We start from the raw sequence: 26,767 nt of genomic DNA on the forward strand, positions 1-26,767 counted from the left end.
CGTATTTCTCCCTTTCTTAGGATCCGTGGATTGCGGAAAATCGTCCACATCTAAAACGTTCACGTAAATTAATGACGTCATGTGTTAAAACAGTTATTGGCCAATCAAATCGGTATATAGAATTTAATCTGCACGCGCTCAGGATGACCCTTTAACCCGAACTCCTACGTCGTTCGGGTTAATAAGGGTCACCTGAGCTGTGCAGATTAAATTCTATATACCGACTTGCTTGGTCAATAACTATAATTTATCGGCGTTCGAGATATTCAGTCAATAAGATAGCGTTCTGAGAAGGATAAAGAGTACTCTTATGGTTACGAATGCAATATGAATTTTAATAAAATAATAATAATAAAATACGATTGAGGATTATTATATGTGTTGTTTGATCTTCTTTGGATAACAAAATCAAAATAAATAAATGAAGATAACAATAAGTTTTGGACACTCGTAATTACCAGGATTACTGCAATCTAGTTTAAATCAACTTTCAACAATTACACACAGAAAACAACAATGTGTCCATAGTATTCCCGACTCACACTATTGTTTTCTTAGTTCAGTTGACGGTGAAATTGGGGTCAAAACTCTAATTAAAATTATAAAGAAAAATAGTACCATATCATTGCTATGGTCATATTTATAAATTAACAAAACTTTATTTTTTTTAAATACTGAGGCTTTTCTACCTCAGGAATAGATTACCTTAGCTTTATTTGGTAAAACTTTTAGGAATTTTGGTTTTCAATGCTCTTGAACTTTGTTTTTTATTTGGCCTTTTAAACCTTTTTGGATTGGAGCGTCACTGATGAGTCTTTTGTAGAAGAAACGCACGTTTCGCGTAAATACAAAATTTAATCCTGATATCTATGAAGAGTTTAAGCACCCCAAGGTTGGAAAAAAATAGTTCAGTGATTTCAGATAAGATCTTTGAAAAAAAAGTTTACGACGACGGACAAATGACTACGGACGACGACGGTGGACGATGACAACGACGACAAACGCTAAATGTTGGAGCATGAAAATAACTGTGAATTGATTTTGATTTTGATTTTGATTTTTGATGAAAAACGTGAATTATACGTTAATGAAACGTTGGAATTACATGCATTTGTACTTAATGTTGTTAATAGATAATTATGAACAAACACGCAATATCTGCATCTGACATACTTTTTGGTAATAATGTTCATATTAGTCAAGACGATTTCATTCTAGATATGGCTGGAAGATTACTCATTATGATATAAATATCTTCCTATCAATACTACAAGACTATCTATTTTCTTTTCAGGGCACATCAGATATATTAGAAAGCATTGATGAAATACTTCTCTTAAATTTTCTTTGGTGTTTTAGGTGGAATAATGGTCCTTATCAACATCATCTTCATCATTGTCTGTTTTAAGATGGCACGAAAAAAGTTTCTTTTCCTTGCAGTAATGAGACACTGCTTCACCGATGCAATCTTAGGAGTGGAAGTCATGATTTTTGTGGCTTTACCTGTAATAAAAGAGACATGCTGGTTACAGCCTTTTCTGCTGAATTTTGTAATATGTTAACACTACGGTTTCATTTTTCTTATGTGTTTATTTGACCATTAGATCATACAATTGAACTGACTATGATTTCCGTTCCTAAATCGTTTATCTTTCACTTGTCACCTTGATTTTTTTCTCAGATAAGACAAATGCGGGCAGATTTCCTTATTTGCATTTAGTAAGGATTGGTCATTACAAAGAACAGAACCAAAGATATGGCATGTCTCTGTGATTGCACTTCAAGGCATATGTAGCTGATTGTTTAGATCATTCACTGCTCGACCTCTTACCTAATACAATTATGTCGCTGCTATCTATTGGACTTGTGTTAACATACTTTAGTAAGTATCTGTATGTCATTTTATTATTTTTAATTGTATTGCATTGACCCTTATGGGTGTAATTTTTGCAATATAAAAGATGATAAGTAAGATTGAAAAAAATGTTTTAAAAATGTTTTGTGACTTTTCATAACCCGTTTTTTCCCCTCTAAAGTCAGAACAATTTGTTTTCTGATTTTTGCTTACCTACTGACATTTGAACGGTAAGTTACCATTTGAACAATTAAGTATAAATGCAATGTTTTTGATAATTATTTTCAATTAAAAAAAAAGTACAAAAAGGAAATTCAAAATTCATAATTCGAAGAGTAACGGCAAAGCCATGACAAAAATTGAAAATCGACGAAATGACAAGAACTACATAAAAGAATGAAGCAAGAGCAGCACGAACCCTTTTAAAACAAAACTAGAGTGATCTCAAGAGATCTTTATCAAGTATACATTATAGAATTTCCTTTAAATGTTTTGATAGACCTACATGCTTTTTATGGTTTTTTTTAGATTGTATTTTTGCTGCATGTCCACCTGGCTGGATTGCGGGTACTTCTAGTAGTTCATGCTACCTTTTCAATCAGAAATCTCTAAACTGGCTATCAGCATCAGTAAGATTTAGATTTAGTTGATTATGCAAACCGTTCCTTTACATTTCTTTTCATGTATTGCAACATTGTGTTTCAGATAGATATAATTGTGACATTGAAGCTGTACTGTTAAAATGGCAAAATGATTTCTGGTTTCTTTTGTTCATGAACTCTTTGATTGCGAATCTTCCATACGTTTGATATGAGTGTCTCTGTAAACGTTTTGTTAATAGCGTCGTGAAGTTATTCATAACACACTTATGCATGTATCTGGGTATAATAATTTTATGACTACTTAAAATTAGACTGGTTCCCGATCGCAATATAAAGTATGTTACACATATACCATATAAAGATCTCGTGAGAAAGTATGGCTAATAGCTAATACCTGGAACGTAGTACCTGGAACCAGGATAACTTAAAATGTGTTTCTGTAACTAAATGTATCAGATGTATCAATCTTTGTAAAAAAATCGGATTCAAACCCTGATTCCTAAACAGTGATCAATACACCATTTACCAGCTTGTTTAATAATTTATGCTGTGTTATAGACTAGTATGTAATAAAAGGAATTGAACTGTATTGATATGGAACACGATGTTGACGTTATTGCTGAGAACGTAGTAAGATTGCGGTATGAACGTAGTATAATCGTGGAAAGAACGTGCTATAATCGCAGTAGAAGCGTGGTAAGATCGTGTTGCAATCGGACAACTCTTGGTATGGTCGTATAGTGAGAACGTGATGAGCATAGAAAGATCTTGATAAGCGTAGTGAAGTCGCAGAATAAGCGAATTGAAATGAATTTATTTCAGATCGCGATGAGCGTGGTACGATCGTGGTCTAATGGGACTGGGGCTTATTAGTTGATCGTTATGGAATAACCGATTCACAATGTGCCTGTGTCGTAACTACAAACCCTTCCCTTTTCAAGAATGTGACCAACCGAATTAGATAATTTACCGGGTTTGTTAAAACATGAGTGACACGACGGGTGTCACATGTGGAGCAGGATCTGTCTCCCCTTCATGAGCACCTGAAATCACCCCCATTTTTGGTGTGGGTCGTTTTGTTAAGCCTTTAGTTTTCTATGTTGTGTCTTGTGTACTATTATTTGTCTGTTTGTCTTTTTCTTTTTTAACCATGGCGTTGTCAGTTTATTTTCGATCTATGAGTTTGACTCTCACTCTAGTATCTTTGGCCCCTCTTTTTTATTTTGAGCCTTTTCCCTCGTGGATTTGGACGTGTTTTCATACAACAATAGGCTACGCGCATGCGTGAATTAATGTGCTGTTCGGTCACTCGTTGAATTGTTTTCTCTATTTGAATTCTTCGATTAGTTATTCTATAAATATAATATTCGAATATATATATTGAGTTGAACGAAACACATGAAACTTTCGCGACCGAATATTGTATGAACTCGTGTGTTTTTTGGATGATTAAACCACTTCGTCCCATCGTCCCATCGTATGCTCGTCACATGTTACAATAGCTCCGCTTCGCTTGTGCGTATTTATAATAGTATAAGCAGGTTTAGAGGTGTTTTTTTCTCTGTGAAAATGTCTCTTTCATGTCAAAGATACGACAGTTATTTACCAGTTATTCTTTTTTTTTTTTTTTTTTTTTTTTATTTCCTAATCATAGGGCTCATAGCATGTAATTACATAAAGTAAAAATAAAAAGCCTTTCTCTCCCACTCGCATACACTCACACATACAACTATCGTTCTGATTAAGGATGATTGATTTTACAGTACAACATGTAAATGAAAAAAATAAAATACAGATAAAAATACCATTACAAATGTATTTTTTTTGTGAGGAGAGTCAGTTGGCTACATTGTATATATATGGAACGAAGGATAACTCTTACTGCCCAGAAAAGAACAATTGAAGTATAATGTTACAATGAACTGGTGAAGACTATAAATAAGTTTTATAAGTTTCAGTTAAGCAAATATTTAGTTTCTCAATGTGTAAAATGAGGATAGCAATTCACATAATTTAGAGTTAAAATGAAGGCTATCGTTTGACATAAACCAAATAAGCAGATTACTATCGGATATTTGGGATAAATACGGGTATTTTGCAAAGAGTCCATCCAGAAAGGTTTTTCTTTCCTTATTATAAAGGGTACATTTAAATAAATGTCACGGAGGCGGGAGCTGTTCTAAGGCACTGGCTTTTAAGACTGTGTTCAGATATATACAAATTTATTATCAACAGGTTCAAAAATATACACTTGAATTAATTTACATTTATATAAAGATACATCCACTCACTCTCGTTAACTATTCTCGACTCTCCCGCATCTCAACATTTACCCAGTTTTATTCTCCTGAAGGCCTTCACTACTTTCATCACTTTCTCACACATAAAAATTGTCATTCATCCCCAGACCACACAACTATAGGGGCAGAATATAAACAAACAGAGACATAAATTATACGGCTTCTAATTGGAAATGATACCAGTTAAAACACAGCTGCATTATACATTAAATTTAACGGTCAAATACTTAACACTCTTTACTATAGAAAATTTATGTGGGCAATTAAATACGGATCTGAGATAAGATATAAAAATGCAAGTTTCACCCTATGACATACCTCCCCAATTAACTGTGACGTCCCGACACACAAACACACTCTAACTCATACATCATGAATTTATATACATACACAATAATATTATTTTTTTTTTTTATTATTATATCTTTTTTTTTTCTTTTTCTAAAACACATTTAAACAAATTCAAAGTCTATGCATTCTCATTCGAAATATGAAAATCATTTATAATAGCAAAATCTTTAATATCATTCTCTTTTACCCACTTGGTTTCACCATTCTCATACTGTACAAAATAATGTTTTTCTAATCTCTTAGACTCATTTCGTGATCTCATTGTATCTAAAATTTTGACCATTGTATTGTCATTATTTTCAATTGAATCAATGTTCGAACCAATATCTCCTTCATCTGTAATGGGCCTATCATCAGGATCAACAAAGTGTTTGATACGATTAACATGTACCGTTTGTTCGGATTTTTTCGAATCACACATTTGAATCTTATAGTTCACATCTGAAAGTTTATCAATAATAATATATGGTCCATGCCAATTATGTAACAGTTTTGTTGATAGTCCTGGTTTTGTACTTGGATTAAAAACCCATATCTTTTCACCAATATCATAATTAATCACATCAGACTTCAAGTCATATTGTTCTTTTTGCTTCCGCTGCGCTGCCTGCAAATTGTCTTTGGCTAGTGTAAATGCCTCTTGCAGTCTAGTTACCATTTCTGATTTGTAATCGTCACTCGAGGTATACGTTATGGTAGGCGGACACATCACTGCTTCCACTGGTAGTACCGGATCACGGCCATGCATTAAAAAAAAACGGAGTCTCTTGTATACTTTCGTGTAACGAAGTTCTGTAAGCGAACAAAACAAAAGGAATAAAGGTATCCCAATCACGCTGGTGTCCACTAACATACATTGATAACATAGCAGTTAATGTTCCATTAAAACGTTCCACTAAACCATCAGTCTCAGGATGGTACGCTGTTGTAAATGTTTTCTTTGTGTTCATAAGTTTACAAATTTCTTTAACAAGATTTGATCGAAAGTTTTTCCCGTTGTCTGATAGTAGCTGTCTCGGCGCACCATGACGACAAACAACTTCTTCTATAAATACTTTAGCGGTAGTGGTAGCATCGGCATTAGGCACAGGAATTGCCTCAGGCTATCTTGTCAGATAATCACTAAATATTAATATGTATTTATTAGAGTTATATGTTGGTGGAAAAGGTCCAAGTACATCAACTGCAACACGGTCGAACGGTCCTGAAACTGCAGGTAATGGATTTAATGGCGCTTTAGGTCGGTGTTTCGGAGTCTTCTTAGTTGCACAGTCAACACAAGATTTGCACCAAAATTCGACATCCGAATACATTCCTTTCCAATAAAAACGATCTTGAATCTTAGTGTACATTTTATTTAAAGATAGATGTCCCGCTGTGGCATCATCATGACACGCATACAGTATTTCATCAATTAAACATCTCGGTATTGCTAATTGTCTTCTTAAACATTGTCGTCGCTTTCTGGATCCCGGTGTGAATAAATGATATAAAATACCACTATTGTCTAATTCATAATTATCCGATAAAATCACAGTTTCTCGCGCTTTCGATGACTGGTCCGGCAGTTCTCCTTTTTCCAAGTAGTTTATTATTGCAAACAAATTTGAATCTTTTCTCTGCATTTCACAAAGTCTATCAATAGAAAGTTTGGGAATAACATCTTCAATTTTATTGTCTTTTAATGGCGCAATAGGAGGAATTCTCGATAATGCATCTGCGTTTTGATGCTTTCGGCCGGCTCTATGTTCAATTTGAAGATCATATTCCTGTAAGGTCAATGACCAACGTGCTAACCTTCCAGCTGGGTCTTTAATGTTCATGAGCCATTTCAATGGATTATGATCAGTTATAATTGTTACTTTTCTTCCATAGAGATAATGTCTGAAGTATTTCACACCCCACACAATAGCTAGAGCTTCCTTTTCTATTACCGCATAATTACGTTCGTTCGGTTTAATTGTTCTACTTGCATATGCGATCACCCTTTCACCATCTGGTCCCTGTTGAGCCAAGACTATTCCAAGACCTGTATCACAAGCATCTGTCATCAATAGGAAAGGCAAATTGAAATCCGGATAGTGTAGTATGGGATATTGTGTCAAGGCCTGCTTAAACATGTCAAAGGTTCTTACACAATTTTCGTCCCAAATGTATTTCGTTCCTTTCCTTAAAAGCTTATGAAAACTGTCTGCTTTACTTGCAAAGTCAGGAATAAATTTCCTATAGTATGATATCAATCCTACAAAACTTCTGAGTTCACTAACATTATTTGGCTTCGGAAAGTTTTTGATTGCACTTACTTTCTCTTTATCAGGTGAAATACCATGTTCATTTACACAATGTCCTAAGAAAGTGACTTCCCGTTTTGCAAAGAAGCACTTTATCGCCTTGAGTTTTAATCCTGATTCTTGAAATCTAGTAAAGACACTTTCTAATCTATTCACGTGTTCTTCAAAGGTTTCAGAAAAGATTATAACATCATCGATATATACAAGACAAGAATTCCACAATAATCCAGAAAGGAGCGTATCCATAAGTCGTTGAAACGTCGGCGCACTATTACATAATCCAAACGGCATAAAGTTGAATTCAAAGTGACCACCAAAATATGAAAAGGCTGTTTTCTCTTTATCGGATTCCTTAACAGGTACCTGATGATATCCTTGGCACATATCTAGAACAGTATAGTATTTCGATTTGTTTAGAGCATCTAGCATTTCGTCAATTCTCGGAATCGGATATACGTCCTTTTTCGTAACTTCATTTATCCGACGATAATCGATGCACAGTCTTATCGATCCATCACGTTTGGGAACCAAAACTATCGGAGCAGAGAACGGACTTTTAGACTTCCGAATAATCCCTTGATCACATAAAACTTTAACTTTATTGTCTATCAAACCCCTTTCACTGAATGGGATTCTAAACGGACGTTGATATATTGGTTTGCTATCACCAATATCAATCGAATGTTCCATCAATGTAGTATTTCCAAGCTGATTATCAGAAAATGCGAATATAGACCTGTACTTTTGCAAAAGAATTTCTAATTTCTCTTGATCACTATTATCTAATCCTTCATCTATATTGAATGTATTTATATTGTCATTAATACTTTCTTCTATATCTATTCGATTCATAGAATCATACTGTAAATTATCTCTTTCAGAAAATTGCATATCTTCTAAACATTCAAAATTGATGGATTCCTCATTATTAAACACAATATAATTATTTCCTAAATCTACATTGCATGAAAAATCACACAGAATGTCTAATCCTATAATACACTGATAAGAAAAATTACTAGCTACGTAGACACTATACACAAAATTACACTTATTTCCAATCTTGAATTCTACATTTGCTTTTCCAATAATTTCAATTTTATCACCTGACGCCGAAGTAATACATACATTATTTACTTCAGATACATCCCTCTTATTAACAAAACAATCATTCACAATACTAACTGTTGATCCCGTATCAACTAACATTAAAACACTTTTCTCATTGACCAATCCTCTAATTTTGGCGACACAAAATTTTGGATTTAATTCACAGGAAATAACATTTTCCTTTACAACATCTGAACTAACCTTGGCGAGATTTTTCAGTACTAATATCCAAATCATTCAGAATAGACGTCGCGACAGACGAATTTCCGAAATTTCTATTTCCAAATACATTAGGAGGATTCCTTTCCTTTCCTGCTGCCTTCCCTCCTATTAAGGAAGCAGCTCTTAGTTTCCCGACGCATAAGTAGAATTCTTCTCATCACAACTTCTCTCTACGTGTCCAACTTTCATACAGTAGTTGCAAATTGGTCTACCGTCTGATGCTCGTAGGTTTCTGTTGCTTCCATATCCTCGTCCTCTTCCTTGTCCTCTTGATTGTTGGAATCTATTCCCACGATTTCCAAAACCACCTCTTCCTCTCGTAGGTATATTGTTCATTTGCATTGCCAACACTTTCATTTGTTCAGAAAGATCTTTAGTGTTATCCTCCAAATTGTTATTACTTATTGCACATGCTGCAACTGTTTGTTTGTCCCGATTTGTCAAAGTATTGTTGCATTCTTCTCTTTTTGCTGACCTAAACGCTTCTTCAAATGTTGTAGGATTCGATAACATGACGAATCGTTTAATGTCCTGCTTGAGCCCTTGAATAAAATGTTCTTTAATCAGAACGTCTTTCTGATCTCTTTTCATATCGGAATATGCGCGTGTTGCAAGTTTATTAATTTCCGAAGCGAAATCTTCAACATTTTGTCCTTCACGTTGTCTGGCCTGGAAAAGGTTACTGTAATACAATGATTGTAATTCCTTGGGCATAAATCTTGTTCTAAGGGATTCACATAATGTTGCTATATCTTCCTTTTTGTCGTCGTCTAGAGATTCGTAGAATTCCGCTGCACGGTCTCTCAAAAATGCAGGAAGCGTATTTAATTTTCTTTCACGGCTCCATTCATTTGCAGTAGCAATTCTATCAAAATTTTTCAGCCAACTGTCAATATCGTCGTCCAGATTTCCATAAAATATAGTAGGTTTCACAATGTCTTTAGTAGGTGATGGTTTAAATGTACTTAAGTTTGTCCGTATTTCAATTTCGTCATCTTCCGATCTATTTCTTCTTGATCGTCCTTTGGGCGGCATATTGTAGAGTTGAAAGTTAAGTCCGAAATGTTAAATTAATTAAATCCAAAATTAATCCAAAATGAATAAATCCCACCGCTGCCACCATAATGTCACGGAGGCGGGAGATGTTCTAAGGCACTGGCTTTTAAGACTGTGTTCAGATATATACAAATTTATTATCAACAGGTTCAAAAATATACACTTGAATTAATTTACATTTATATAAAGATACATCCACTCACTCTCGTTAACTATTCTCGACTCTCCCGCATCTCAACATTTACCCAGTTTTATTCTCCTGAAGGCCTTCACTACTTTCATCACTTTCTCACACATAAAAATTGTCATTCATCCCCAGACCACACAACTATAGGGGCAGAATATAAACAAACAGAGACATAAATTATACGGCTTCCAATTGGAAATGATACCAGTTAAAACACAGCTGCATTATACATTAAATTTAACGGTCAAATACTTAACACTCTTTACTATAGAAAATTTATGTGGGCAATTAAATACGGATCTGAGATAAGATATAAAAATGCAAGTTTCACCCTATGACATAAAAAATGTTCTTCGTCTTCAACCGAGTTCATTGAACAAAACTGGCATCTTCTATCTGATCTTGGCAGTGTAATATTTTTTCCATGGTCATCAATTTTTCGTTCGTAACGGCCTCTCTCTATGCGGAGACAATGATTACTTATTCTAAATCTAGTTAGTATAATTCTCTTATCTCTGTTCTTAATATTGAAGTAATCTTCAAAAGTGAAATTATGTTTAAATTTAAAGTAGTTGCTCAATTTACTGTGATCATCATTTTTAATTAAGTCTTTTTGATGGCTCCAATATGTTAAAAAATCAGTTTTGATACATTTTCTAAGTAAAATTTTGAATTTATTTTTACTGAGTTTTTTACAAAGTGCTAAATTTAAACCAAGTTTTTCACTAAAAAACTTTATGTTTGCATACCACGATTGATTAGCCACAGCTTTATCAGAGGAGCTTTCAATATAAGCATCACTTAAGAGATCAGTGGGCGAGTTTTCAAGGCGGTGCCAATACATAAACATTTGAATTACTATGTTAATATATAAAGGAAATCTACCTAGCTCTGATATAACTCCAATATTTGTGCAATTTTTGGAGACACCAAGTACATATTTGCAAAATTTAAGATTTAATTTATCAGGTTCCCAATCTTTGAAGATTTCAAAAAGATGCATGGCTCTTCTTTTTGGAGTCAAATTTAACATACCCCATATTTCACAGCCATATAAAGCTATTGGTTTGATGGTGTGATCAAATATATGAAGTAAAGTCTTAATAGATGGAGAACATGACTTAATGTTTTTGTAAAATTTAAAAGAAGCCTTTAGTCCTTTATCATATAGGTTTTTTCTAGCTGCATTTAAATAAAATTTTTCCAGTATTAGTAAGAACTAATCCTAAGTATTTATAGAATTTCACACACTCTATTCTGTTTGCACCTATATTAAATTCATCTGACAGTAGTCTCCCATTTTTATTATGGTGACTTGAGAAACACCGATATCACTCAGATTACAATTCTACCTTGACAGGTAAGTTTGTATCTAGCCTATAAAATACTTATTTAGCCTTGAGAATTGAAAGGTCAGTTTATCCCATTCATACAAAAGAAGTTGGTAAAATTGGCTTCATGCCATTTACCTTGTCCAAAATTAAGGTCACTTTATTGTTATTGTGATATTGTTAAAGTACAAAAGAACCCTATATTCTGACCAATGCTTAAACTTTGTGCATCTTGATTCAATTGTTCAAAATATGTTAATGTTGAAATTTAGGGGTTACTTTCGGCCTTTTTTTTACGTGTTAGTTTTCTTTTCAGATATTGAAAAACTATCGGCTTTATAGAAATAGACTCTGCTTGCAGGTTCTCTTGTTTTTTGTTTACACCAAATTCTAAAGGATTATAATTTAGTTGCAAAATATTCTAAACGAGAGCTGATTTTTTTTTTTTATCTTTTAATGTGAATTGAAGATTAAATAATTATAATGTGAATTAGAATGAAGAAAACATCTTGGTCCCAAAAAAAATCATCAATCAGGATATGAAATTCCAAATATTAATTTATTATACTAAAATCAGTTCATATAGAATAAACTTTTAAGATTTTATTGATTCCTTTTAAATTGAAATCTCAAGCCACTGTTTTGCAGGTTTAGATCATGCCCCAACAGAAAACCAATAAATATGACAGTCCAATGTACTCTAAGCACAAACACATAAGGTCAGTGTGAAATAGACATCTAGGGCAGGAGCAAACTGTCAGTTATACCAAACCAGTTTGACTAGATCTCTAGTTTAAAACCAGTTTGACTAGATGTGTAGATTATTCTTGGAATAACAATGGTGTGGCCTATATTTTGACAAGGTAAATAACATGAGGACCTGGATGGGTTTTTTAATATCTGTATTCTTTAAAGTTTTAGGGCATTTTCTTTTAATAGCCTTGAAAAAACTCTCATTCTGTAAAATTCTCATGAAAATGATTTTACTATTTAGTCTTTCTGTTACAAGATTATTTATCAATTATGTTCATTGATCATGATTATATTATCAGTATGCCTTACAGTTACCTAAGTTACCTTTTTATTATGCACAGTTATTCTTTATACTTTTGCACTGCAGTAAATTATTCTCTATTCTTTATTTTGATGTTCATTTTCTCTATTCTCTATTATTTTTTGTTGCTATTACATGTATTCTCTATTCTGTAAACCCCATTCTGACCCTCATAGGTAAACTTCTTTTGTATGCATGGGATAAACTGACCTTTCAATTCTCAAGGCTAAATAAGTATTTTATAGGCTAGATACAAACTTACCTGTCAAGGTAGAATTGTAATCTGAGTGGTATTGGTGTTTCTCAAGTCACCATAAAGATTATAATTTGTGTTTTCTTTGTGTTTATTTCAAGACACCAGTCATTACAATATTGGTATAAAATATTAAGTTGGGTTTGTAACCCCTTTTTATTATCTGAAAATAACACCAGGTCATCCGCATAGAGAAGGCAAGGTACACATTTATTATTTAATTGTAAACAGTCACAGTTGTCCTCTAAAGCTTTGGGCAAATCGTTTATGAAAAATTTAAACAGGTTAGGACTTAAAACATCCCCTTGTCGGACTTCAACTTTTGAACTAAAAAAATCAGTTATTTTATTATCTACCCTCACACAGAGTCTGTCATTGTTATACATACTATTTAGAATTCTATAGAATTATATTCTGCCGAATTCTATAGAATATATATTCTGCCGGATGGTTGTATTGTATATTTCTAAATTTGGTCGGTGTTTACAAAGAACTGAAAAAGTAGTGGTAACAAGGTCCAAAAAAAAGTAAAATCACAAAAATACTGAACTCCGAGAAAAATTCAATCGGAAAGTCCCTAATCACAAACCATCATAGTTCTCGCTGCGCACACTTAAAAATAAGCTTCATATTGTGTTTCACAGCTGACTTTTTACGATATCAATATGCAGACAACCTGATATTTGGTACTTTTTGGCTGGTTATCTGACTCTAAGAGATCTCATATTGCTCGAGGCATGGTCGCGGGCAATATTTGGTATCGCAGGGATATTATTTTTTTGTATCTGCTTGTGTTGACATCTCATCGAAGTCATACCACCATACTATTATTTCATTTATTTTAAAAAAAGATTCATTTATCATGATAATGTTTTCTTCTCAAATGACAATAAATTGTTTTATTGCTATTTTTTTTATATATAAGTCTTAATTCGATTGATGTTTCCTTGTCTTCAAATGACATTTTCCAGAGGAAATTATTTAATCCAAGAAATCTTCGAATAAAGGTAATTGGAATCCCAAATGAAACAACGAAAAAAAAGTATGCAAAATGATAGATTCAAAATGAACATTTTTTTTTATATATTTTCAGCACTTCTGCCGATCAGAGGGAGCGCATTTAGTCAGGGTCGATTCAGTAGATGAAATGAATTTCATCAAGAATGAAATAGATTTATTGCCAGGTATTAATAATGCCTACCTATGTTAAAATTAGGTAAAAACACATAGAGATTGGAAAGAATAAGGGGAAGGAAATTCAGTCAATGAAAACAAATTTACATTTACTGCGATGCGAACCAATTCATTGAAAAATTGGTGGTTCAAGTTTTCGCCATGGTTCAGTAAAAATAGTTCGATTTCCACGAAGATGAACACTGAGGGTGACATACCCATAGCCAGGGAGGTTAAAAACAAATAAGTACTGTTAAAGTCAACGTTCTGTTTGAATTGTGACTGTTAAAGTTGAGTTCGCAAGTCCAAATACCCCCCCCCCCCCCTTCCCCCCGTTTTTAAAATTCATGGCTAGACTACGGGCCTGGTGCTATACAATTTGTTAAATTTTAGAGGAAAATATTCATTGAATCTTCTATATATACAGGTAGTCGACCTTCTTATGGATAGAAACAAGTGCCTGTGGCTATGAGATTAATATTAAAGTTACATAGTTACAAATCGTTGTATAAAAACTTTTGCTGGACTATTGCTGTTAAAATTATAAGTAGATATTTTGGACATAACTACTGTAATTATCATCATTTATATCATGTAACATTTCAAAGTATTAAAGATTTATATTAATTAAATGTGATTCAGTTTCTAATAAATATACATTATATTAAAACAAAAAATAGGACAGTACTGGTTAGATGGCGTAGACGATGTTGTTGAGGGAGATTGGCGCTGGGCGTCAACTTATAGTAGAATTGAAACCAAATTTTGGTATCCTGGAGAACCGAACCAAAATTCACGATCGGAAAACTGTATGGAAACTGCTAGTCGCTACCACGGCCTTTGGAATGATGAAGACTGTGGTAATCATCAATATAGTATTTGTGAAAAAGAAACAGTGCAGTAATAATAAACGGCGTTGCCATTTTCCCGACTCACACATTATTTGTCAATATTTATTTAGCCTGGTTTCAATAGAGACGTAAAATAAAATGTATGTATGAGAGTATGCTATCATTTCTAGACGAGCAAGAGACCTTGCTAACGCGTCTTACTGAGCGGAATCAGAGCTCGAATGACTGATGTCAAAGTAAAAGCATTTGAGAACCTTTGAACCCTATTAAATTTGAAATGTGTCTGTACCAATGTCACCAATAGTTGTTCGGATGAGAATTTTACCCCGGGATTTATATGAACATCTAATTTTTATGGCCAATTGCTATGCACAGGGAGAATTAATGTTGACCCTTGTCCGTCTACACATGTACGTCTGTCAGTCCGTCCCGAGTTTGTTTTATCTTTAGTTTGCCTCAAACGAATGTGTTATAACTTATACACAAATCTAAATACCCCAAACGCAGATCAACTCGAATTAGGGTTGCGTCACATTCATCTTTTTTGAATCATAATAATAGAGAAAAAAAACAAAGGATATGGTGTATCTATTCATGTTTCAAAATCAGTACATTCACAGTAAAAATACACAAAAAGCAAAGGAATAGCACTTTTTATTGCTGTTCTTCATCTCAGTCAAAATGAAGCCTTCAACACGGAACAAAAAAACCCCACAAAAGTGACAAAAGTAAAAGCAAAAGTATAATAAAAAAAGTCATAAACAAAAACAAAAACATAACAAAAATGAACAACAAAATAAACTCTCAACTCAATGCAATTTTTTAGACGGCCCAAAACAGAGGTTTGAGCGGATTTCTTTGCAAAGTGATTCGGATACTTTATGAAATGTAACGCCACCAAATCGGGTCCGGTAAAAAAGAACAAAATTACAGTTCCAGTAGATATTAAAAAAAATATTTTAGTAATCAAGGTAATAAATGAAGGACTGGTGATCCTTGTAGAGCACATATTGACTGATAATTATGAATAATACAAAAACGTGTGAATGAAAATTGAGGACATATATTGCCTGTTTCTCAAACATGAAGTAAATGGTTTGGTGTTTATTAAGTTCGGGTAACCATGCAGTACAGTGTGATATATAAAAACTAGTATAGTGAATTCGTCCTCATAAGATGGTTCTCAGTGAACATTTTAACGTGGATAGGAATGAGGGACAAGAATAGGTGCTGCTCGTCGTATTAAAATTTGAGTACATAAACTGGCTTACCATTGAGAGAATGATGTGGCACCCTAAAGATAAGTTATCTCACGAACAAACACACCAGTTCTATGAAAAACAAAGAAAACACGGGAAACTTGCTATGGCCTCCACATAGCAAAAGAAACAAACTCAGTTGCTATAATAGAAAAACAAAGGATATGGGGTAGCAGTTCATGACACCAAATTTGCAAATCCGCACTTTTACTATATTTTGCTAAACCAAATATTATGGAACTTATACACAATGCTTATTATTTCCAAACACAGATCGGACTCCAATATGAGGGCGTCACTTTCACTGTATTTGTCATTTGTAGTTAATTCATGCGCTACGCGCATTCGTGAATTAATGTGCTGCTCGGTCACTCGTTGAATATTTTTCTCTTTTTGAATTCTTCGATTAGTAATTTGAAAAATAGAATGAACAATCCCAAACTTGTGACGAATACTTATGGCCACTCTAACGGAAATCAGCATTGTATTGTACAATATGAATCAGCAGGTTTGTAATTAATTTTTTTAATTATTTCTAGAAGTTCAAGTTAAATCTTTTACTTAATTTGATGGATCATTTGCTTTGAAATTACTTCCATCTTGTCGTTATACGCTCAGGGTTCATCGTGAAAGCGAGGACACTTATTTTAGATAAGCACTTCATGTAAGCCAAAACTTAATTACAAGCATTCATGAGACAATGAGTCGGTGTAAGGCTGACTGTAAATTATCTGAACAAGTTCACTTCTTGTCGACCGCCGACGGACCTCATAATCATTTCAAACATTCTAATAGATGTCGCTCAACTTTGGTCTATTAAGTTTTGCTTTTCGTGGTTTTATCAAAATCGTGTCATTTATTTTTCAACACAGACAAGAAATAAGAAACATTGAATTCGCTTTGGTTACCTTCAATTTCAGGAGCGGATTTAGATTGGACCAGATTATCACTTAGAAAGGCTACGTTTGTGAGTAAGGCAGACTTTTTACCTTGAACACTGTGTGTAGTCTGGGGGTTCCCGGGCACCCCTTTTTCAAAATTTATCCTGGGTCCGCATCTTAGTGTGTTAGCGTATTTGTCCTTTGAAATAACTGTATATTTACATTGACAATGAAACCACATCTCCTCAATTTTAGATGATGGTTAAACAAAAAATGTCGAAAATGTATTCCGTTTTTTTTTCTATAGCTTCTCTCATGCGACACATGCGACAGTGGTACCTTTTTTAACAAATACTTCTCAAGAATTTTAGAAAAAAAAAGACAACTTGGAACGGCACCAGCTAGGCTATAATTTAATTCAAGAATATTTATCAAAACTCATATGGGTCATTTTCAAAAAATGTCGAATTTTGAAATAAAAAAAATATTTAAAAGTTACTTATTCAAACAACCCTCTACATAAGCAAATCAAAACAAACAGTACTTTAAGAACAACATATTAAAAGATGCAATCTAAATGATGTCATACAAGAATTGAAACATTTTTTGATCGGTGGTACAATATTTTGTCTATCCTGTTACCATTTTCAAAAGAAATTTTGGGTTATTAAGAAAAGGTTTAGATAAAATGTTAAGCTTGATTTACGTAGTCAATCACATGAACCAGATGGTTTTCAAGAGAATAAACTTCTATACATATTCATTCTGTAATATAATAGATTATTTGCCAATTTTCCAGGCTGTACTGAAAAATGCCTCTAAAAATTGGTTTTCAAAGGTTGTAAAAATTACCACCAGTAATGCAAGTCTAAAGATAGCAATTTATATTGTTCGGCATTTTTTCACCCTTTCAAATAAATCCAACATCAAGTAAATCCCTCATAAGTTAGTTTACATTTCTCCTTATTTCGTTGGTAACAGGAACGTACGTTTCTGATATATCACTATATAAAAGTCTATCCTGTTACCTTTTTGTCTTTCCTGTTACCTATAACCATAGCAACCATAGTAACAGGATAGACATAACAGGAAAGACAAATTTCTTCGTTTTTGATTGCTGTTGTGAAATAACTACTCCCTTTGGTGAAGTGATTATGGTTTTCTATTGTGAATTTGTTTCCAACACGTTAATATACTGTTGGAGTAATTAATCAAAATTGTTGGTAACAGCATAGACATTAAAAAAAGTACACTCATTTTTTTCACTAAATGTCTTGAAATTTCTTTTCTCTATACTGGCGTTCAAGAAACGAGGCGTTTTAAATATAAAGATTACTTTGCACTTCTGAGATCAACACTGACTGATTCAATATTCATTGGGAGAATAATTTAACGGCTGATTTAAGTATGCGGTAACAGGATATTAGACATCAACCTCCCGTACGCTGATTGAATTTAGTTTGTAGATAATATGTTATATACAATGATAAAGAGGCTTCGATTTTTCGTTAGAGTAATAATTAACGTTCTTAAAAAGTCCCTTTTGCAGATATCATGGCGATCAGAAAATCGTAAAAATATCATTTGAAATGTGTTTTTCTGACACTGTACGCACACAAATACCCCCAAAATCGGACTTAAATGCAGTTAAATCTTATCAAAATAGATGTAAGGTGTATTTAATCATTAATGTTCTGAATCACAAATCCGACAAGCTTTCATTTAAACCATTACAACTGAAATTTCCATTAGAAATAAAAAAAAAAAAAAAAAAAATAGCATTCGTGTACTGAAAATTCGACATTTTTTGAAAATGACCCATATATGTAAGTAATACATAATGATGGGAATAAGAAGGAAAGCTTTTGCAAATAGTGCATTTTTTTTTTACTTCGGGTTCATAAATTTTCTGTTAAAAATTTCACTTGATCGTTCAAAAATAGTACTGATGGTTTAAAACAAAGACAGGTGTTTCATTCACACAAAAACACAAAAAAAATCTTTGTGCATTTTTGCCGAAAAAAATAGCACGATTTTGTGAATGAAAGAGCAAGTATAGATCCTTACAAGTTACGCGGAGCACTCGCGAATGTTTATTTTTTTGTGCGCCTGTCCAAAGTCAGAAACCTGTTGGTCAGTGGTTGTCTTTGGTTTGATATGTCTGCAATATTTGTTTTTCGTAAATTCGTTTGGTATTAAATAGGCCGTTAGTTTCCAATTGACTTGTTTAATATTCTTAGTGCTTTTGAAATCGAATATATTATATACCAGGATACCAGGTTACTTCATTGCAATTGAATGAAAATAGTTAAAAAAAAAATGACAAGACTTTAAGTGGCTCTCGATACTCAAGATTAGTCAAATTCACAACATATGGTGTAACCAGATTTTTGGTAACGGCGATGTTTGTCACCTTAATAACGTGTTATAGTATTCTTTTATTTGTCTTTATGAATATAACTTTTACTGTTTAGTGTGTTTTTGGTGATATCAAATTAACATGTATGTCTATATGCCTTTTTTGTTTTTGTGTGTGATTTTTTTTTTTTTTTTTTTAGATATGACGTATCTCTGTTCTTATACATCTCGTTATTGTGCTATGGTATGTTTTGTATTCTTGTCCTTCATTTTTGATGTGCTTTTACTTTATGCCTTTATGTGCTTCTTTGTTTATTTTTAACGTGATTAAGATCATAACACAACGTTGTCAATATAATGGAATTTTATCCTACTGTCATTCAAGTGAGATGTTTACCTAGCTATAAAACCAAGCTAAATCCGCTATTTTCTACCTGAAAACAATACTGTATCAATTCAGGAATATGACAGTTGTTATCCATTCGTTTGATTTGCTTGAGGATTTTGCTTTTATACCAAATACAGGTGAAGTTGGAATATTGCTACCGAGTTAAAATCGTCTCGTTTGTCATAAATCCATTTGTGTACGGACTGTACTGACTGATATTTTAGTCTTTGGTACATGATATTTTCATTAGTTGTTATTGGCTTTGAACTAGCTGTCAGTATCTGCGAGTATATCGTTATTCAGATAAGATATAATAGCGTTCTGAGAAGGATAAAGAGTACTCTTATGGTTACAAATGCAATATGAATTTTAAGGGCCGTCGATCATTCTAAGATGACTTCAAGAAAAGTAGATGATCTTAAGATGATCGTAAGCACTAAGATTGCTTCATGAAACTGGCCCCATACATAACTTTGCGGTAGGGAGTTATATAAGGGGTCTTGTTTAAAATTATTTTTTCGTTAAGTTGGACTTATAGTATACATATTATATTCTTTATCTTGCCTAATTTCACCCAAGTACATCCTATAGTGATATACTATAAAAGGCAATAGTAGTATACTGCTGTTAAATGAATAACGATATATTAAAATACGATTGAGGATTATTATATGTTTTGTTTGATCTTCTTTGGATAACAAAATCAAAATAAATAAATGAAGATAACAATAAGTTTTGGACACTCGTAATTACCAGGATTACTGCAATCTAGTTTAAATCAACTTTCAGTAATTACACACAGAAACAACAATGTGTCCATAGTATGCCCGACTCACACTATTATTTTCTTAGTTCGGTTGACCGTGAAATTGGGGTCAAAACTCTAATTAAAATTATAAAGAACATATCACGAGGAACACGTGTACCACGTTTCAAGTTAAATCCAGAGAAGCGCTTCTGGGCCCGTATGCATACAGCTACTTAAGTTAAGATTTTCCTTAGTAAACACTTAAGTTAAGGAAACTCCGCCCTTTTTATCTAAGTGGTATGCATAAAAAATCTTAAACTATACATGCTACCTTAATTTTTCAAAAATAGTTAAAAATCAGTCGAAAGTATGCGGTTTTTTTCAGAACATTGATAGGTTACTTACAATTTAATTGATTAATAACTATATCAGTAATAAAATACTTATTATTCGTTTATTTATTGCTAAATATTAACGATTTTCGTGATTTTCTTCAAATCACGTATAATCAACAAATTAAGAGATAACAGTGGGTAGTTATATATACTATTTCCTAATCTCGTTGTTATGTATACCGAAAAGTACTCCGTTTTTATACTCGTGTAATTCATGGTACTATTTTTCTTTTGTTTAGTCTGTACGTGCACGTTTTTTTAAATCGTTAAAATACACCGCGCGGTATCAATTGTAAAAGAATGAAGAGAGAGCATGCAAAACCATTTTCTATATGTGTGTCAGTGTGTGTGTGTGTGTGTGTGTGTGGGGGGGGGGGGGGGGGGGGGCGCATTTGGATTTTCAATTTAGTTTTATTCTAAAGATGTAGGGAAGGCATACCCTAAAAAAATCACTTACAGGCCGGACAACATCGAAAAGTTTTAAGACTTGCCCAGAGGTTTATTTCTTTCATAAAGGGGTAGCATGGACCTCAATTTTGTTGACACAATTAGGTTGATTGTTTAGAATCACTGTTACGACAGTCAGAAGTCCAAACATATTAGATTCATATTTATTCAATATTAGTAAAGCCTTCGGCCGTGTGTGACATAAGGGATTGCTCTATAAGTTGCAAATAATGGGTATTGTTGGAGACCTTCTCCCATGGCTTAATGATTATTTGTCGAACAGAAAACAGAGGGTTGTAATAAATGCAATAGAATCTTCCTGGACTGCTGTAAATGCTGGAGTACCACAAGGCTAACTTCTTGTCCCTTGTTGTTCCTAATTTACATCAACGACATTATAAAGGAAGTAAGCTGTAATATTAAACTATTCGCGGACAAAACATGCATTTTATGCTGTTGTAGATAATCCACTTGTTTTGTCGATTTCTTTAAACTGCAACTTGCGTAAAATAAAAAGCTGGGCGGATAAATGGGTAGTAAACTTTAATCCGTCTAAGACAGAATCCCTTGTATCCTCACGGAAAAGCGAACCAGATTATTATCCACCTCTGAATATGAATGGCGTCATAATAAAAAGAGTTCAGACACATAAGAACGTAGGATTAACTTTCTCACATCGAAAAAGTTACAACAAAGACATTACCTCGACTTGACTTACCACGTCGCCTAAAATTTAGGCTTGACAGAAGATCTCTTGAAAATATGTATTTTAGCTGCGTACGCCCATTACTTGAATATGTTGATGTTGTCTGGGATAACTGTCCCGAATACCTAAAAACCAAGCTTGAACATATAAACTACGATGCCACATGCATCGTTACTGGTGCAACAAAACTCACCAGTTTACGCTTACTTTTTGCAGAATGTGGGTGTGAGACTCTTCAACAGCGAAGAGATTAGCATAAACTCCTACTTTTTCATAATATGGTGAATGGAAAGACCCCATGTTATCTAAATGATATTCTACCAGATCAGTTAAGAAACAAACACCAGTATATAACTTGTTACTTCAATAATTTTCCATCAGTATCCTGTCGAACTACTTATTATATGAATAGTTTCCTTCCATCAACAGTTCGACTTTGAAATAGCCTTCCGCCCAGATATAAAACATGCTGGTTCTATCGCTCCCCGTAAACCCTGTCTTAAACCAAATAATTCTATACCAAATTATCATTATGCCAATCTGATTAAAATATAGAACTCGGATTTCGTTATACTACATACTAGATACAAAATATAAGAGTCCCCGCTGATAGTTCACAAAAATAGGACAGTAAGGCACCTCACTACCAACTAAGCTAAAGTTCTTCACCAGAGCAGCTAATTGAGGACAGTTAACAGAGGCGGATTTAGGGGGTAGCCCAGGGTTCCCGAGCCCCCTTTTGTAGGACAAATTTAGTTAATTTATATATAGGGAATCACTGAAACATGACTGGGGCGGTACCCCTCTTATGCAGACAGTGTGCTCCCCTTATGAAAATTTCTGGATCCGCCGCTGGTTATTTTTCTTGTCTTGTAGGTAAGCCGATGGGGTTTAAAAAAAGGGGGGGGGGTTGTGGAGCTACACATATAAATGTATGGTTAATGCTTAGACATTTCTACATGTCCCATTCCAAACGATGCATAGTTTGCACCCCCCTTATCAAAATCCTTGATCCACCGCTACAGTGTACAGTTTAAGAGTGTTTACGGTACTCGTAATTTTTACGATTACGATCCGACCTCAAGTCATAAAGCATATGGGGCACGGGGCATATCTGAAAACTACGACAAACGTCACATATTTCAAATATTCATGGCGAAATGTACTATTTACTATCATAATGTTTTGTATTGAATGGTACTATGTGATGTAATGACGCCGAAACAGATTTAAAAACTATTTCCAAACAATGTAACAATCGAAGCCATAAATTTGGAAGTCCCATTGTTTTTATTTTTTGATACCCTCGGGACCTTTCAATTAACCTCATTCAAATATATGTTCCGCGTGCGCTGTTCATATTCGATAACTAGAATTTTGATTGGTTGAAAAAGTCACATGCAAAATCCTTCAGAAGTGAAAGGTTATACGGGTAGTACTTAGATCTCGTATGTAGTATAACGAAATCCGAGTTCTATATTTTAATTAGATTGTTTTCTTTTATAATGGTAAATTTCATGTCGTTACGTTCCGTTTGTATTCCGTTTCGCACATATAACAGTTACCCACTTTTTGGTCCTTTCCCCTTTCGTATATTTTAATAAAAAAAAACAAAAAAAACAAAAAACTTTCAAAAAGAGAAATGACCAAAACTGCATGTTATGTTTATTATTTTAAAGTTTGAATAAATATCTAAACTATTAAATTTAAAACAAATTTTAGAATTATGAAAACAATTGAAAAAATTAGAATGTTGATATTTTAAAACTTTGACCCAAAATCCAAAAAAACTAAATTTCAAAACTTTTTAAAATTTTGAATTGTTAAGTGATACACGGACCATTCACCCATTAGAGTTCAATTTGTTGTTGATCTCTTTAATAACTTTAAACAGCTGATTTTGTTCTGAGCATGTTTTGGAATTCAGTAAATCATAGGGAAAGGTCTCCTATAATGAAATTTAATACATTATTTTCTACCGTCATTAAAAGGTGAAAAATCAAAAATGTAATGGTATTCATTTCCAATATCATCTAATTTGCATAATACACACTTTCTGTTTTCTCTTTCTAACATTTGGCATCTGCCAGTTTTAAATGGTAATTTATATTCAGAGCTCGATACTTTAAAAATGAAAATATCTGCCTCTCATCCGAACTACTGAAATATTTCTCAAACTTCAAATTCTCCTTAAATAAACGGTAGTTTAATGATTTTGGTGATCCCTGTAGACTTGCAAGCAAATTTTGTTTAAATTGATCAATTAAGTTCTATTTACGGTTACAAGTCGCATAGTTTAGGTAACACAGATATGTAGTCTAAAATATACGACAAACCACACGTGTCTAACATTGATGCGGCTTGTTTTAACGATATTAACATATTTGTACCACATTTGGCAGTAGCTAAGTTACACAAAATAAAAGCTAATTTGTAAATTTTTCCAGTTACAAATTAAAAAAAAAAAAAAAAAATAATCACTCGTAATTTGATTGAATTTCTAAAGGACATCTTCCCGATTCACCATAGACCATAAAATCCGGAGTAGACTTTTTACCCCGAGAAATATTATACATGATATTAGGTGAACCCTTTCGATTACTAAGTAAGTAAACATACCCACACATTTGCTTCAATTTACCAGAAGTTGTTACGAGACAGAAGATCATGAGATTTAATTATGTTTTTTTTCAATGTTCGTGATTAAAAGTGAGAAATCATCTATCCAACACACTATTAATATTGTAATGTTCAGTGGGATTTAATTTATTTTTTAATTAGTGGTTGTCCAAACGTGTTCATCGGCGACATTTTCATCAGTGGACGTAGTAGAGAAGCTGTTATCTACGATTATTTTATTTTAGTCTTTTTTCAATGTTGGTGATTAATTAACACTAGAACACACCCACGAAATCGCGGGCGTTCAGAGCGTGATTGAAAGTATGTAAACTGTTGTAGGATGAATTTTTGTAAAAGATTTTATGACTGGAGAATTTCGGGAAAGGTATCAAAAGTTATAGGACATTTTTGTTTAGCCCTCCACTTTTATTTTCCAAAGTCCGTTATTTTTTGTTTTCTGTTATTCTGTATACTATGAACATATATATACTATAAATAAAGTGTATTTGCTATTTACTAACCACGGCGGTCACTTATATATTATATAGAGACTGTATATAATATATAAACTTGGAATTAGTCTCTATATAATACATCAGTGACCGCCGAGGATAGTAAACTTGGAATTGATAGTAAATAGCAAATACACTTTATTTATAGTATATGCATGATCATAGTATACAGAAAAACGCGAAGTCCCCAAGTACTTATGAAAATATGTGAAATTTTAAAACAGTCCTAACGGAAGTCTTGTCTATGACTTAAAAGTCTGTCCGATGACGGAAACAATATCCGCACGCCTTTATTTTCGTTTTCCTCCCAAAATAACCCAAACTGAATAATCATAAGCGAGGATGACAAATGCGACTATGCATGGTATTTATAGGACACAGAGGCATGATGATTAATTTATTGTGGAAGGAAGAGAAGCGACACACAAAATGAGGTCTTCTCGTTTAATAGTATTGATACCAGTGTACACTTTTAGCCTGATACACGGTCACCTTGTATATCAATGAGTAATTAACAATCCGAATCACTATAAAAATGGTGTAACGTGAGTCAACATTTTTTTTCTTTATATGCCGTTATAGCAAAGGAGAAACAGAAAATACCAAAGGGATATTATTCAAACTCATAAGTTCACTGAAGGCAAACAGGCAATGCCAGGGCAAAATAAAACCCAGAAAAACCACCATTAGACTAATAACAGTCCATACAACACAACATAGAAAACTAAAAAACTGAGCAACACGAACCCTGCAGAAAACAGGGGGATATAAGGTGCTCCAGAAGGGTAAGAAAATCCTGCTCCACATGTGGTACCCGTCGTGTTGCATATGTAAGTACACATTCGGTGATAAGTTTAATTCGGTGACGTCACAATCGAGGAACAGAGGATAGAATTGTGGTTCTGACATTAGCAACATATTAGTCTAACTAACTCAACTGAACACATTGTAAATATATTGTGTAAATTATCAAGTCTGCTTTTAAATATATATTTCACATTAGTTAGAGGTAAAGGGGATGGTTGAAATATCACAAAACATGCTTAACCCCGCCGCATCTATGCGCATGTTCCAAGTCAGGAACACCTAGCCTTTGTTTGTCTTTTGTATTTTTGTATTTTGGTTCATTTGTATATTTCGGAGTTCAGTGTGGCCGGCGTCCATTTCGATGAACTAGTATACCATACGCTTCAGGGGCTTGCTGTAGCCCGTCTTCGGTTGCGGGATTTTTAGCTGTGTTAATGACCCAGTGGAGGCCTTGGGCTGTTTTCTGCTCTTTGGTCTGGTTTTTGTCTCTTTGTCACATTCCCTGTTGCCATTCTATAATGACTTGATTGTGTGCGGAAAATTTAGCTACACTTAAGAACTTTGAAAGAATAGTCCTAAATATGTTTCAAGAACTGCTACATGTCGTTGGTCCGAGGATTACGAATAACACCACATAGTACAGACAGACAGATAAATAATTTATTTAACGACAACGAAAAATAATCTACGATTAACTGCCATATAGAAAATTAATGATGAAGAACAAGTAAATTGTAGAAATTTGACAGTTCGTACTATTCCGTTTCACACCGTTCTCATTCGTACTAACCCTTACTTATACCGTAGCAAACCGTTGTTTATCCGCAGTACATACGTCACGACACGTGTCGTTGCGTACCGTATCATTTCCGTATTATACCGTGTTTTACCGTAAGAACCCGTATCATTCATGTCGCCAAAATGAACCCGTCCTTGATTATCCGTGGTAGTAACCAAACTCCCCGGCAGTTCCAGTTCCGATCCGCATACGGGCCCGAATACTACTCTACA

The 26,767-nt window shown here is 33.6% G+C and overlaps 1 protein-coding gene across 1 annotated transcript; it reads left to right on the top strand.

Annotated features, from left to right (window-relative positions):
- Nucleotides 1-1,747: 1,747 nt before the first annotated feature.
- Nucleotides 1,748-14,724, top strand: LOC139524173 (C-type lectin domain family 17, member A-like). The gene is made up of 4 exons (XM_071318797.1): nucleotides 1,748-1,882; nucleotides 2,384-2,484; nucleotides 13,706-13,796; nucleotides 14,466-14,724. Exons 1-4 carry the CDS (start codon nucleotides 1,843-1,845, stop codon nucleotides 14,687-14,689), a joined length of 456 nt encoding a protein of 151 aa, XP_071174898.1. The 5' UTR covers nucleotides 1,748-1,842; the 3' UTR covers nucleotides 14,690-14,724.
- The last annotated feature ends 12,043 nt before the right edge of the window (nucleotides 14,725-26,767 follow it).

Source organism: Mytilus edulis, chromosome 5 (assembly GCF_963676685.1).
Source record: "Mytilus edulis chromosome 5, xbMytEdul2.2, whole genome shotgun sequence".
Lineage (NCBI taxonomy): Eukaryota > Metazoa > Mollusca > Bivalvia > Mytilida > Mytilidae > Mytilus > Mytilus edulis.